The 13,130-nt window shown below is 29.4% G+C and overlaps 2 protein-coding genes across 2 annotated transcripts; one reads left to right on the top strand and one right to left on the bottom strand.

Annotated features, from left to right (window-relative positions):
• Nucleotides 1-6,446: 6,446 nt before the first annotated feature.
• On the top strand, nucleotides 6,447-11,316 carry LOC130803891 (probable serine/threonine-protein kinase PBL23). Its single transcript, XM_057668120.1, has 6 exons — nucleotides 6,447-7,443; nucleotides 8,045-8,302; nucleotides 8,672-8,844; nucleotides 8,945-9,024; nucleotides 9,396-9,543; nucleotides 10,739-11,316. Exons 1-6 carry the CDS (start codon nucleotides 6,858-6,860, stop codon nucleotides 10,997-10,999), a joined length of 1,506 nt encoding a protein of 501 aa, XP_057524103.1. The 5' UTR covers nucleotides 6,447-6,857; the 3' UTR covers nucleotides 11,000-11,316.
• A 771-nt stretch (nucleotides 11,317-12,087) lies between these two features.
• LOC130803892 (polcalcin Che a 3-like) lies at nucleotides 12,088-12,782 on the bottom strand. The gene has a single exon (XM_057668121.1). The coding sequence runs from the start codon at nucleotides 12,717-12,719 to the stop codon at nucleotides 12,459-12,461; it is 261 nt and encodes an 86-aa protein (XP_057524104.1). The 5' UTR covers nucleotides 12,720-12,782; the 3' UTR covers nucleotides 12,088-12,458.
• Between the last annotated feature and the right edge of the window lie 348 nt (nucleotides 12,783-13,130).

Consider the following 13,130-nt stretch of genomic DNA (forward strand, 5'->3'; position numbering starts at 1 on the left):
GAATGACATGAAGCAAGTCATGAAATTTTGCATTACAAAATATTCTCATCATCGCCATTTAATACAAATAATCAAACGGATCAACAAGCATTTTTTTTAATTAAGATTAATTTTTACTTATTTAAACTATATTTGACTAATTACTTATTTTTTAAACGCAAATTAAATAAGGTTTTACTTAGGTGGACATTTTAATTATAGGATATTGCTAATGGTTGTGTTAGGAAACTTGATAATAAGGATAATTAATTTTAAATATTATCAGTACAACATAATTTATTTTTAGTGAGATATATTTAGCGACAGTTAATTTAAATGTCACTGTTTAAATTTCTAATAGTATATATAGTGGATTTAGTGACATTTATTAAACCCATTAGCAGCATAATAAAAAATTATACTAAAGTTTTTTGTGACATAGGATCTAGTGACATTTCTCATAAATGTCACTATAGACTATAGTAGCAATTACATACGCCATAAAGGCCATATAAAGTGTCACTAGATCACTTTATAGTGTAACTTAAAATAAAAACAACAATTATTACACTAAAAATATAAATTAGTGGCATTATTTTATTGCCACTAAATTCAATATCGGGAAAAGTTAAATTTATTGTAGTATATATAATGAAAAATTTAAAAATAAAATTATGTACAAAGCATTAATTATATTTTTATTTTTTTATTTTTTAAAATTATTATCATTAACGAACGCTCATTCCTTAACTTTTTACCTTAATGATATTGTAGCAAAGTAATCTCTTTATTATTGTCCAAAATTGCGAGAACATCCTATTCATTTCAACTTTAAAAAAGGGTACCTTCTAAAAAAATGTCTAGAAAATCTATTATTTTTCATGGTTGAATAAATCATTTGGATAATAGGTAAAAGATCTTATTAAATCATAAAGATTAAAGAGCCATGTGCAATTTAATTTGCACGTGTATAGACAACCACAAAATCATCAATTGAATCCTAAAGTATATATGCTAGTGGATTGTAGTTATTGTACTCACTCTATTCACGGAGTTCCATTTGACTTTTTACGGATTTTAAGGATAGTCAAAAATGGGACGCTAAGGGTAGGAAAGAGAGTGATATTATGAGTTTTTTAATGTAAGGAAGAAAAATTAATATGAGTAATGAAGGGTATAACTGAAAATAGGATAAAGTTACTAAGGGCATAAAAGTCAAAAACCCATACCAAAAATAGAAATGGGACAATTAAGGTGACTTGACCATAAAAGAAAATGGAACACATAAGCTGAATAGGAGGGAGTATTATTTTATGTCAGGTTTATAATTGTTTTTTTTACAATAAAGCTGTTTTGTTTGTATTACATATAGTTCGAGAAAAGGGATAATTAATTGAAAATTAATCTAAAATTCTACTTGAAAAGTAATAATTATTTTTTAATTGAAACAAGATTTATTATGATTTTTCATAATGGAGTTCAAATGTGAGCTTTTAGGGTTAAATTATGAAGGTATAATGTTGGATTATATGCTAAATTATTTTGATATAAATAGTTTTAATTGTGACAACCCATCATGCATAGAATGTCCATAATCATTTAGTCATTTTACCAAAATGTTTTTAATTATTGTTTCCAATAAAATATTATGAACATGCATGTATTTTCATAATGATTCATTAATAAGGACAAAAAACTTTAGAGAAGCTTGCATCTTGTGGCCCCTAATTGTTTACATGTAGTCATGTACACCTTATTATTATATATTGTCACAACAATAATTATATAAAATTAATTATAATGTAATTAATTTGATCCAATGGCTTGTGCAAGATATGATGTTTCTTATGATGCATGTCCTTACATTGTGTAAATATAATTTGGCTCACCTAATACATATGGAATATTGACCTATCTTTTTGAGGTCCTACTCAACTACTACATGGTATATTTTAGTATTAATGTAGCTTATTTTAACTTTGGCTATATTTTTATTAAATTAGGATGGAAATGAGGTTATTTAAGGGAATGATTTGTTAAGGACTCCCTTAAACATGAGTTGCATATTGTTACTTATTACTCTCATAACTCATAGTTAAGATAATTGAATCATCTACTATTGGAAAAACCCAAATTATGCATATTTAAAGTTATTCTTTCAAAATTTCACATTATAATTTTTTGATACTAGATAGGTTCAGGAAAGGAGAGGGTTAAAGAAGAGGGCACTAAAAATCGAACTTATAATCTTACTTGAGAAAAGTAATACATATTTTAATTGAGATAAAACCTAATTTTCTATGTATAAAAAAACCTTATAAAACTCCAAATGTATATTAATTTGTAGGTTAACTATATTACTAGCTCTCTCATTATTTATGTATTTGCAAGGTTAGCTAGCCTAATTATGTTCTTAAAGAATTAATTTTTCATATATTTTTAGATTACTTTGTCTTCTCTTGTAGTGTGCAATCACAATCGAACTCTAAGACGAGAAAAGCTAAATTAGTCTATGTGTTCTCTTTTTTGCTAGAGAAAATATGTCATTTATATTGACTAGGTCAATATTGTTCGCCTAATCCTAATTTTTAGTCCACAAAATAAGCATCACCTAATCTTAAAATGTCACTACTAAGCAACATGTGTATGTATTTTAATTGCAAATAAAAAGCCAAAAGAATGTTTGCTTGTCAATTGTGGAATAGCTAAGCTTTTGAATTCTTATTGATTCACATATTATTAATTTTATTTAAAAGAAGTTTTGCTAGATTAATTAACACATTTAGTGACAATACATCTATAATTAGCAACACTTTATTTAACAAATTATTTTTTGTGAATTATTATTATATACTAGGCTCTATTATTGGATAATGAAAAAGAGAAGTGATATATTTCAAAAAAAAAAAAAGAAAAAGATAGATTGTTATAGGATTTATTTGATTTTATTCTATATATATATATATGTGTACTTCTATATTTATATTACTATGTTCCATTTTGTTATCTTATGTGGAATATTTTACTTAAAAAAGAGAATATTAAATGTAGTTTTTCAGAAATTAATACAAATTAAAATATATTTCTATGAAATTTTGTTAATGACTTTAATATTATTTTTTGAACAAATTAAAGAAAAATGGACAGGGAAAGTATTTTTTTTTGTCATATCACCAATATTTGGTGAATATGACAAACTAAAATCAAAGTTGTGGGTAGTTAATAAGAATAATACACTTTCTAAGCCATTGGGTATTAATGATATATTAGGTGGTATGGTAAGATAATTTCTATTGGGTTGATTTATTATATAATTAATGTTTTAAAGTGATTATTTATAATCTTAAAGTGATTACTTATAATCTTAAAGTTATTACTTATACTTTTAAAATAATCATATATAACTTTTAAAGAGATCACTTATAATATTAAAGTAATCAATTAGAGAAATAAGTTAATATGCGACGCATCATATGATAAGACGATCTCATAAAAATTATATTATTAATATTAAAAATGATATTAAGCAGTACGTACGCATAAAATTGGACAAAATTGAGTATGCGATAGTTTTTCTATCATACAAATGATGTGAAATGTAATTATGGGATAATAAATAGTTCAACAGATATTGTGGGTCTACCTCACATAAAGTTCCTTTCATTAATGTTTGTTTTTCTTAGCCAGACAACAATCCAAAACCAGATTTAATTAGTGCTTACATTTTAGGTGTTATGGATTTCTGGTTTACGTCCCTAATCAATATTTAATGAAATAATGAATCACTAAATCTAATTGATTATGATGGAGCTCATCCAAAGATAATGTAATTTATTTCACAAAATTTTGATGGAGTTGTCAGTTAATAAAAGTTAAGAGAATAGAAAATAAATGAAATAAAATTATTATTAAAAAAATTGCTACTAAAGAAGACTAAAATATCTAATCTATACAACACTAATGCTTCCCTTACCATTGCTACATTAAATTTTCATCGCTCTAAATCATTAATAGTCATATTAATATGAAGTACAATATAATTAAATTATATAATGCGTCAAATTTCAAAAATGGATCGTGAGGATGAGCTGTGAAGGTCATATCATAATCGAATCTATTTTGATCCAACTTTAAAATAAATGTATTTTTATATAAAAGCCATTATATACATAAGACTCGATTTTAAACCATCTTCAAACACCTAACTTGAAATCAACCCCGTAACTCGAATGAACACCTCTATGTCTAATGTATGTACATAACCTTAATTACCTTTTCTAATAACATAGATAAGGAGCACAAATAATTATACGATCCATTTTACTATTATTATTATCCATTATAATTTCAAATCAAAAAATATAAATCGTCCGGTAGAGAGGAATTGAGGAAATCACCATTTTGATACTATAAATTGAATACATAAGCTTAGGTGAGAAAAGCCAAGAAACAACCAATATACATTATGATGAAATCCTTAAGAATGGTGCAAAATGCTACAAATCATCATCTATTAATTATGTTTGTTTGGAAAACCACAAATTAGGCTATTGCTTGTAGTATTAAGAGTCTCTCCAAAAAGAGAAAAGAATAATGATAGTGATGAGAGATGATCAATCTCTCCGTCCCCACTACTAATGACTAGTACTAACTTGTGAGCTAGCATTGTGCCCTTTATTTCAATTATATAAATGTATTAGTATATCATTAATTTGTTTCACTTAATTCCATCATTTTTTAATTTATCACAATCACTAAAATTAATATTATTAAACTTTCTAATAGATTATTGTAAATTTAAAATTACGGAAAAAGTTTTAGATCACATAATTCACATATTGGTCATGAAAAATAATACATTTAAGTAGTTAAATTATGATTGAAACTCTATATTTAATTTACCGATGGGGTTTCAATAGGTACTGGCGATGAGTGACCAACTTGATGTTAAAAATCAAAAGCCTTTAGTCTATTTTCTACTCTTTTTGTTTTCGTAATTATAATAAAATTGCTCATACTTTGATTTGTAATGAGGTATGACTTTACGTCGGTTCAATCAAAATTACTAATATGTTATTTATTTATTTATTTATTCATTTATTTATTTTGATATAGCCCATTTCATTTAAAAAAACATATAGATGCTTGTTAAATGCCCATTAATCCTCTCATACTAGAACACCTAATTGTCCAAGAGAATCCACCACGCATGTGCAATTAATTAGTTATAATGTCTTGATTTCTTCCATTTTTTTAATGATAGCCTTAAATATTTACCTTTGATTACTTATCACCAACCGCTTAACTAAAAATTTAAGATGATGATTATTAATTAAGATCTAAAATATTATATACTCTATCACATTCTATTAAATAAGAATTCTTAAAGCTAAAAATATGAATGCAACCTGCTCAATAAGTGAATGTATATAGATCATCACTTCTGTCATGCAAGGTTGCTGAGGAGTGGAGAATAGGAAGGTGTCGGATGGTCACCAAACTACTAATCATCCTTGTTTAATTTGGTTACTAATCTCTCCATTATTTAAATGATAACCATATCTTAACGTCCAACTCCCCATATCTTGACAACCTTTTAACATCAATTTATTTTTCTTTGGTAGATAAAAACTTCTTCCTTTCTATTATATTAATTTCTCTAATTTTTTTAGTAATTATTTCATTGACCTCTAATATTGTTTTCTAAATTGATTCTTACTAGTGGTCTTATATTATTATATAGATGTTTTATGTACTCCATATAAAACATTTGAATTTTGGAAACTATTATACCTGCTTCTTACAATAATCTTAGATAATAGTGAAAGTTCTTTTTACCTAAGAGGCTAATTAAGACTATTTCATCAAACTAAGATATATTAGTAGTGATTTAGTACTCCATATAAAACATTTTAAATTGTTTATTATAGTTAATATGAAGCTTATATAGTTAATTGATAAAAAAATTCATTTGAAAATAGAGATTAATCAACTCTAAATTGTTTTCCAAATTAAATGTATCTCCAAATTGGGATACCTTAGCAATAAAAAATGTTTTTATAATAGGAATTGACAAAGTTACATAGTTACTCTATTAATTTGCAATTTGAGAAATACACAAAGAATTAGTAAGTAAAAAAAAATATGTAAATAAGATTAGAAAAAAAATTTAATGTATGAATGATCAAAGGAGATTAGTATATATGATTAAAAGGTTAACTATGATTAAATCACATTGACGATTTAAAATGAATTTAATAGAAGTATAACAATAATAAAGATAAAGATCAAAAAATCAAGTTTTATTTTAAAAACCTGAATTTAATTCTCGCTAGCACCTCTTCTCCTCTCCATCTACCGATAAATCTAAAAAAAAAATAAAATAAAAAACAATATTAATCCCCTTCCCAATAAATTGATCAATAAAACACCCAATTGGCCCCTTTTATTCTTTGTATATTCCTCTATTCTCTCTTCTCAAAGTCCTTCCTCACTAACACCAAGATAATGGTCATGTAACGGTCCCAAGTTGGTACTTCTTGTCTTCATTCCTCTCAACGTCAAGCATCTTCAACAGCCTAACCTCTTCATTTGATTTATATTTATATATTTATCCACCATTTTCCCTAATTTATTAATTTTCTATATTTACTCAAATTTCACCTTTTTTTGTTTTCCTTATATTAATAATCACTTCACAAATTCCCCACAAACATCTACTCCATTTCTTATTTTTCATTTCTTTCCAAAAAGTCATTGTATTCTCTCCCTCCCTTTCAAGTAAAGTATCCAACTTTTTCTTTATTTTCTGTCCATTTTGCATTTTTGTTTCTGGGTTTTTGTGGGTTTATCATAATTCTTCTTGAGATCTACAAAAAATGGGAGTTTCCCAATGTAATTACACTAAAACTATGAGTATAAAGAATAACCCACTTGATGAAACTCAAAAAACCCATCTAAATCCACACTCTTTAACACCTTATGATGATAATCATGATAAAGATGATCACTTTAATAATTACAATGAGTTAAAGTTCAAATCTTTATTGATGAAAATGATTTGGGATTTTGGGTTTGGTTGTTTTGTGCCTTTTAATTCCGATAAAGAAGAAATAATTAGCAAAAATGGTGGAATAAATGACAATTTGGAGCATAATAAGGCATGGTTACTTGCAGAATCAGGTGGTGATTTAGCTAATAATGGTGAACCTCATTCAGTTCATTCATCATTTAGGTTTAGTATTTGCTCTCAAGTTGAACTTGATTCTATGAAAACTGCAAATTTAGCAAGTTCTACTACTATTTTAATGGTGAATTTGGATAATAATGTGAGTGATGCTAACTCTAAAGAGCTTAAATGGAGAAGGATTGAATCATTAGAGAAGAGTATTTCTCCTGTTGCTAATTCTTTAATCAGGTTTAGTTATGGTGAAATTGTTTCTGCTACCAGAAATTTCTCTGCAGGTATTTTAATGGCTTTTTTTAATTATTTGTTTGCAATTGTTAAAGCTTTTTCTTTTGAGTTTTTTTTGTAAGAGTTAATTGGTGTATTAGTAGTTGCTAATGTTCATGTCTTACGGGTTGATCAAATTGTTATTTGTTATAATATTGCTTATGTTCATTGTTTTTTGATTGGTTAAATTTTTTTATTTTTTGATTGAATGGTTGTATTTTCAAGTCAACAAAGTACCCTCATGTAGAAATACTTTCACTGTTACATTATTGAATGTGACATGTTGAAAAATATCACTAAAACGGAACGAAGGAAGTATAAGGTAAGGAATATTGGTAAGGTTACGCCTAAAATAAAGTGTCTAAGTGACATACTAATACTAATATGCGAGCATTAAGGATCAGACATGGGTACGTAAAGCAAAATAAAGAGTTTGAATAACAAGATTACACCTTTGTGGTGGGACCCTTGCCTAATTTTCATATTAATTATTTTGTATGTGTTTATAAGGTGATTAAATGGGTTGTTTTGGTTTGGTCCAATTTATCATTTTGTTTTACTAATTGCCAAATTATGGGATTGATTTTGGTGAATATTTGGAATTCATTATAGGTAGAGTTTTGGGCAGAGGTGCACTAAGCTATGTGTTTAGAGGTAGAGTTGGATTTTTAAGAACAGCAGTTGCAATTAAGAGATTAGACAAAGAAGATAAAGAGACACCAAAGGCATTTTGCAGAGAATTGATGATTGCAAGTTCCCTTCAACACCCAAACATTGTTCCTTTATTGGGCTTTTGTATTGATTCAGAAGAAGGCTTGTTCTTGGTCTACAAATATGTGTCAAGTGGAAGCTTAGAACGCCATCTTCACGGTATAACTTTGTTGTACTTATCGGAATTTTGTGCTGGTTGGGTAAAATGATAGAGTATATAACATATTTAGATTTATGAGGTTACAACTATCAACTAAAGTTAAGCATTTGGTTAAAATTAAGTTAATAGTTGTATCCCATGATCTGTTATATTCTCTAACATCGGAGTTTTATGTTGATTGTGCAACATGATACAGTACATAACATATTCAGATTTCTGACTTCTGAAATTACAACCATAAGCTAAAGTCAAGTATTTGGTTTGATACTGTATTAAGGAACCAACTCAATACGATTATAGCTTTTGATCTGTTATATACTATATCTAAATCGGATTAGAATTTCAACCATATCAATTTGAATTTGCAGGGAGGAAGAATGGAGTAAAGAGTTTCGCGTCGCTTTCATGGTCTGCAAGGTATAAAGTTGCAGTTGGTATTGCAGAAGCCATTGCATATCTACACAATGGAACTGAAAAATGTATTGTTCATAGAGATATTAAACCATCTAATATTCTTCTTTCTTCAAAGAAAAGACCTAAGGTAAATTACTAGATCTTTGTTTTTTTCCTTTTTAGATTTATGTTTTGATGAGATTGAATACAAGATAAGATGTCTAAGTTGAAATTTATGACTTTTGTAGTTATGTGATTTTGGATTAGCTACATGGACTCCAGCACCATCAGTCCCTTTCCTTTGCAAGACTGTGAAAGGAACATTTGGGTATGAATTGTAAAAAGTTTTTGTTCGTCCATTACTCCCTTTGTTCCTTTGAATTTGTTACACAACATTCATAATCTCTTACTTTGATTTGCATTTATATTACTTGAACTCGGGTACTGATGTTTGATATTGGTACGTGTCCAAGTGTCGGATACGTCTAAATATTTAATTTTACGCCTAAAGTGAAGTGTCTAAGGGCCATACCAATGTCCGGGCATAAAAAATTGGACACGGGTACATAAAACAAAATGAAGAGTCCAAGTAACATAGATTTGTGTTATGTAGTAAATTGAAAAAGATGGAGGAGTATTGCTCAAGGTTGCAACCTTTTGTATTCTTAGATTATTACTAATGATTGTTGATTTTTCCAGTTACTTGGCTCCTGAATACTTCCAGCACGGGAAGGTATCAGATAAAACCGATGTATATGCCTTCGGAGTGGTTCTTTTAGAGCTAATAACAGGTCGGAAACCAATTGAAGCAGCCAGGCCATCCGGAGAAGAGAATTTGGTTCAATGGGTATGTAACTGCTTTCTCATCAGAAGAACATAATTTTTGATAGTTACTAGTCTTTGTTTGTTGCCAAGGATGTATAGTTTTTGGGTTTCAGATTATAATAGACTACAGTATAGTGGCTGTTGATGATGTTTGCTACCAAGGGTGTATTAAACATCCTCTTTGTTATTACAAATAAGGGTAAAATTGTGTACATCCGACTCTAAAACCCCACCTTAGGTGGGAGCCAGTGATTACATTGTGGTAGTGAAATGTAGTTGTACTTGTGATACTTCGGATTAAGTTTTAAAGGGGATTGATAGACTATTTATATTAACAAGGTGCATCTTTTTTTCATGGGAACCCATTTGCTATGAACTCTACAGTTAAGCGTGCTTGGTGGGGAGCAATATTAGGATGGGTGATCTCCTGGGAAGTTTTCTAAGGTGCGCATGAGTGAGACTAAAATGCGCTGAAAAGACTTGTGTTGGTCTATGCGACTAGTCTATAGTCTCAATGGGTAGTCATCAGCGATCCGACGGGCCGGAGTGTTACAGTAATAGTCTTTGTTGGTTAGTTTTTTGTGAAATTGAACGGTGCAACACTAGGGTTACAGCATTGAATTTAGTGGGGCCATCGAACTTATTTAATAAGTTTCGATGTTGTTTTGCTTTCATTCAAACCTTCAACTAGAAGAACTGAACCTCTGGTAGGTGACTTCATGGTTAGTATCAAGTGGTCCTTTTCACATTCCTGATTACAAGTGTGTGCACCAAATTGATTGAAGCATTAACTCTAGTAAGGTCATCAACATGATTTTAGTCCCCCACAATTAAGCAACCAACACCAATGACCTAAATTGCTAAATTGATTAGCGTGACAAAGAGAACGAGCCATTCATTTGCTTGTTTTTTCGCTTTCTCACGTTTCAATTGCGATTCACGACTGTTTAAATTGCACGGCTTGTAGGGCCGGGCAAGAGGGGCTTGTTCCCCGGGCCCAACAAAAAGTTAGAAAAAATGACGCATTAATATTTAATAGTTAAGGGCCTATAACAGTATATATAGTAATTAGAGGTGGATAATTAATGTTTTGCCTTGGGCTCTCAAATCTCAGGGCAAGCCCTGACGGCTTGTACGCAAAATCTTGAGGCTTTTTCCTTCGTTTTCGAGTGAGTCATTAATATAAATCTCCTAACAGTAGTTTCGTCCTATCACAGGCGAAGCCACTCATGGACAAAGGAGACACAGGATTAGACAGTTTGCTCGACCAACGAGCTAAAGTTACTCCGAAAAGTTCAAAACTGATAACCCAAATGGTTCATGCTGCACTTGCTTGTGTAAACAGTGAAGAATCGAGCAGGCCAGGAATCAACGAAGCCATCGTTCTACTACGAGGAGAAGGCTGCCTTGTTAAGGGTAAGTCTGGTTTTGGTAGTAGAAATAGTTATGCTTCGTACAATGAACAAAATGCGAAATGAAAAGTCATTTTGCTTTGGCTATGCTTGGAGTATCCGAGTTGGATGATGATGATTTCTTGTATGGTTGATGATACTCATCGATAAAAATGTGGGCGTTCTTCCTCAACAAGAGATACCGAAAGTTTGTATAGAAAATAGGATCGGTGTGTGTACATATCCTCGAATATCTTGCTCGAAAGAGATTGAGACTTTTTCGAAGTTTCAATTGAGGAACTGAGAAACTCATCATTGTGCAAAATTTGTCCAGAAAATCGGAGTGATTGAGCTTATTGAACTTTTTGGCAATACAAATTGGTGTTCCTTTTCCGATGTGAAAACACTCTCTTTGAATTCCTGACTATATAGGGACGGTTACATTAACCAAATCAAACAACTTGAGAAATTATAGTTAACACACATTATATATATATATGTGGCTGTATCTAACAAAAGTACTAATCTACAATTAAGATTATAATCAATTTTAATGATTATCTAAACATATTCTCGTATATTCATTTTACCTATAATACTAAGCATTTCATCAAATATTACAAAGATGATCTATTGGACTTGATTGGTAACTTGCTTTTCAGCCAATTTTATGTTGACTTTAACTTTTGACTTTTAATTGATCAAATACCCAAATACTTGTAGGACAAAGTGTTTGTAAACGATTTGTGAATCTAGATTGCAAACCTAAGCAAAAAGATGCTCTGAGCAACTTCCTATATTGGCTTTTAGTTTGTCGACTTACTTTTTCTTAATAAACCGTAAACAATAATATTTTTCAAATATTCATATTAAGTGTTGGCTTAATATCCGATAAAAAGTCAATGAAATAAATTGATCGATTAAGCCAACAATCATCAACAAACAATCAACAACCAACGATTAATATACAAAAATCTCAACAATCAAATCATAAAATTGGCCCAAACGAAATCTTGTGTTTACATTGCATACAAACCAACATATAAAATGTATGGATGAAACGAAATACTAAGTTAAATGTGTAATAGAAAATCAAAGCGCAAGTTTAGTGTCTGTTTTAAAAAACAGAAAATATATTGCAAATTCTATGAAACAAAGCGAGTATTCTACGAAGAATAACAAGAAGCAAATACATGATTTCAAGCTCAAAACAAGGAATTCATGTAATGAAATACAATAAACAACAAAATACATCATCATTATACAAGGTGTATCCTGCACATAAAAACCCATGGTCAGGATCTAGAAAGAGAAGGACGGCGACAACTCATAACCGTAAAGAAATTCATGTAATGAAATACAATAAACAACAAAATACATCATCATTATACAAGGTGTATCCTGCACATAAAAACCCATGGTCAGGATCTAGGAAGAGAAGAACGGCGACAACTCATGCTCGTAAAGGAGAACGCGGTCAAAAGAGTCCCCCAACTCGAAAAAATAAACAACAAATTAAAATACAATCCATAAAAAACAAAACAAACTAAAAAATCTTAGCAACATCTTTAATTAAGCCAGGATTAGCTCTAGCAAACTCAGTAAATTCATTAAATGAAATGAAACCATCACCATCCGTATCAATCTCAACCATCATCTTAGCAATTTCTTCAGATGTAACAGATCCAAGGCTCCCTAAGGCGTCGCCCAGTTCGGTCGACGATATTTTTCCGTCGCCATTGGCGTCGAAACGTTTGAAGATTATCTCCCTATCAGCAATGTCTTGGGGTGTATCTTCACTAGCCATATTTTGTTTTAATGTTTTTTTGGGTATAAACAAATTATTTTCTAAGGCTAAGTATTTGGAGACTTTTTTTGGGATGTATAGATAAATATGTTTGAGATTTAAATATATATAGTCGGTGTTTTTAAATAATTCTAATAATATATTTAAATTTTAGCTTAATAATCGGATCGTCTTAGAGTTGAAATTAAGGTTGAAATTTAAAGGTTTTATTTGATGGGTATTAAAATAGATTGGATTCTAAAATAAATTTTTGTATTTTTCGTTTGAATTGTTTTTTTGAGGGAAAATATGGAGATATTTTTTTCTATTTAAAGACACATTGATATTTGTAATCAACAAATATTAAAAGGATGGAATAATAATTAGACAAAAACAAAATTCAATGATTTTAATGAGTATATAAGAATGAAA

This window comes from Amaranthus tricolor, chromosome 17 (assembly GCF_026212465.1).
Source record: "Amaranthus tricolor cultivar Red isolate AtriRed21 chromosome 17, ASM2621246v1, whole genome shotgun sequence".
Taxonomy (NCBI): Eukaryota; Viridiplantae; Streptophyta; class Magnoliopsida; order Caryophyllales; family Amaranthaceae; genus Amaranthus; species Amaranthus tricolor.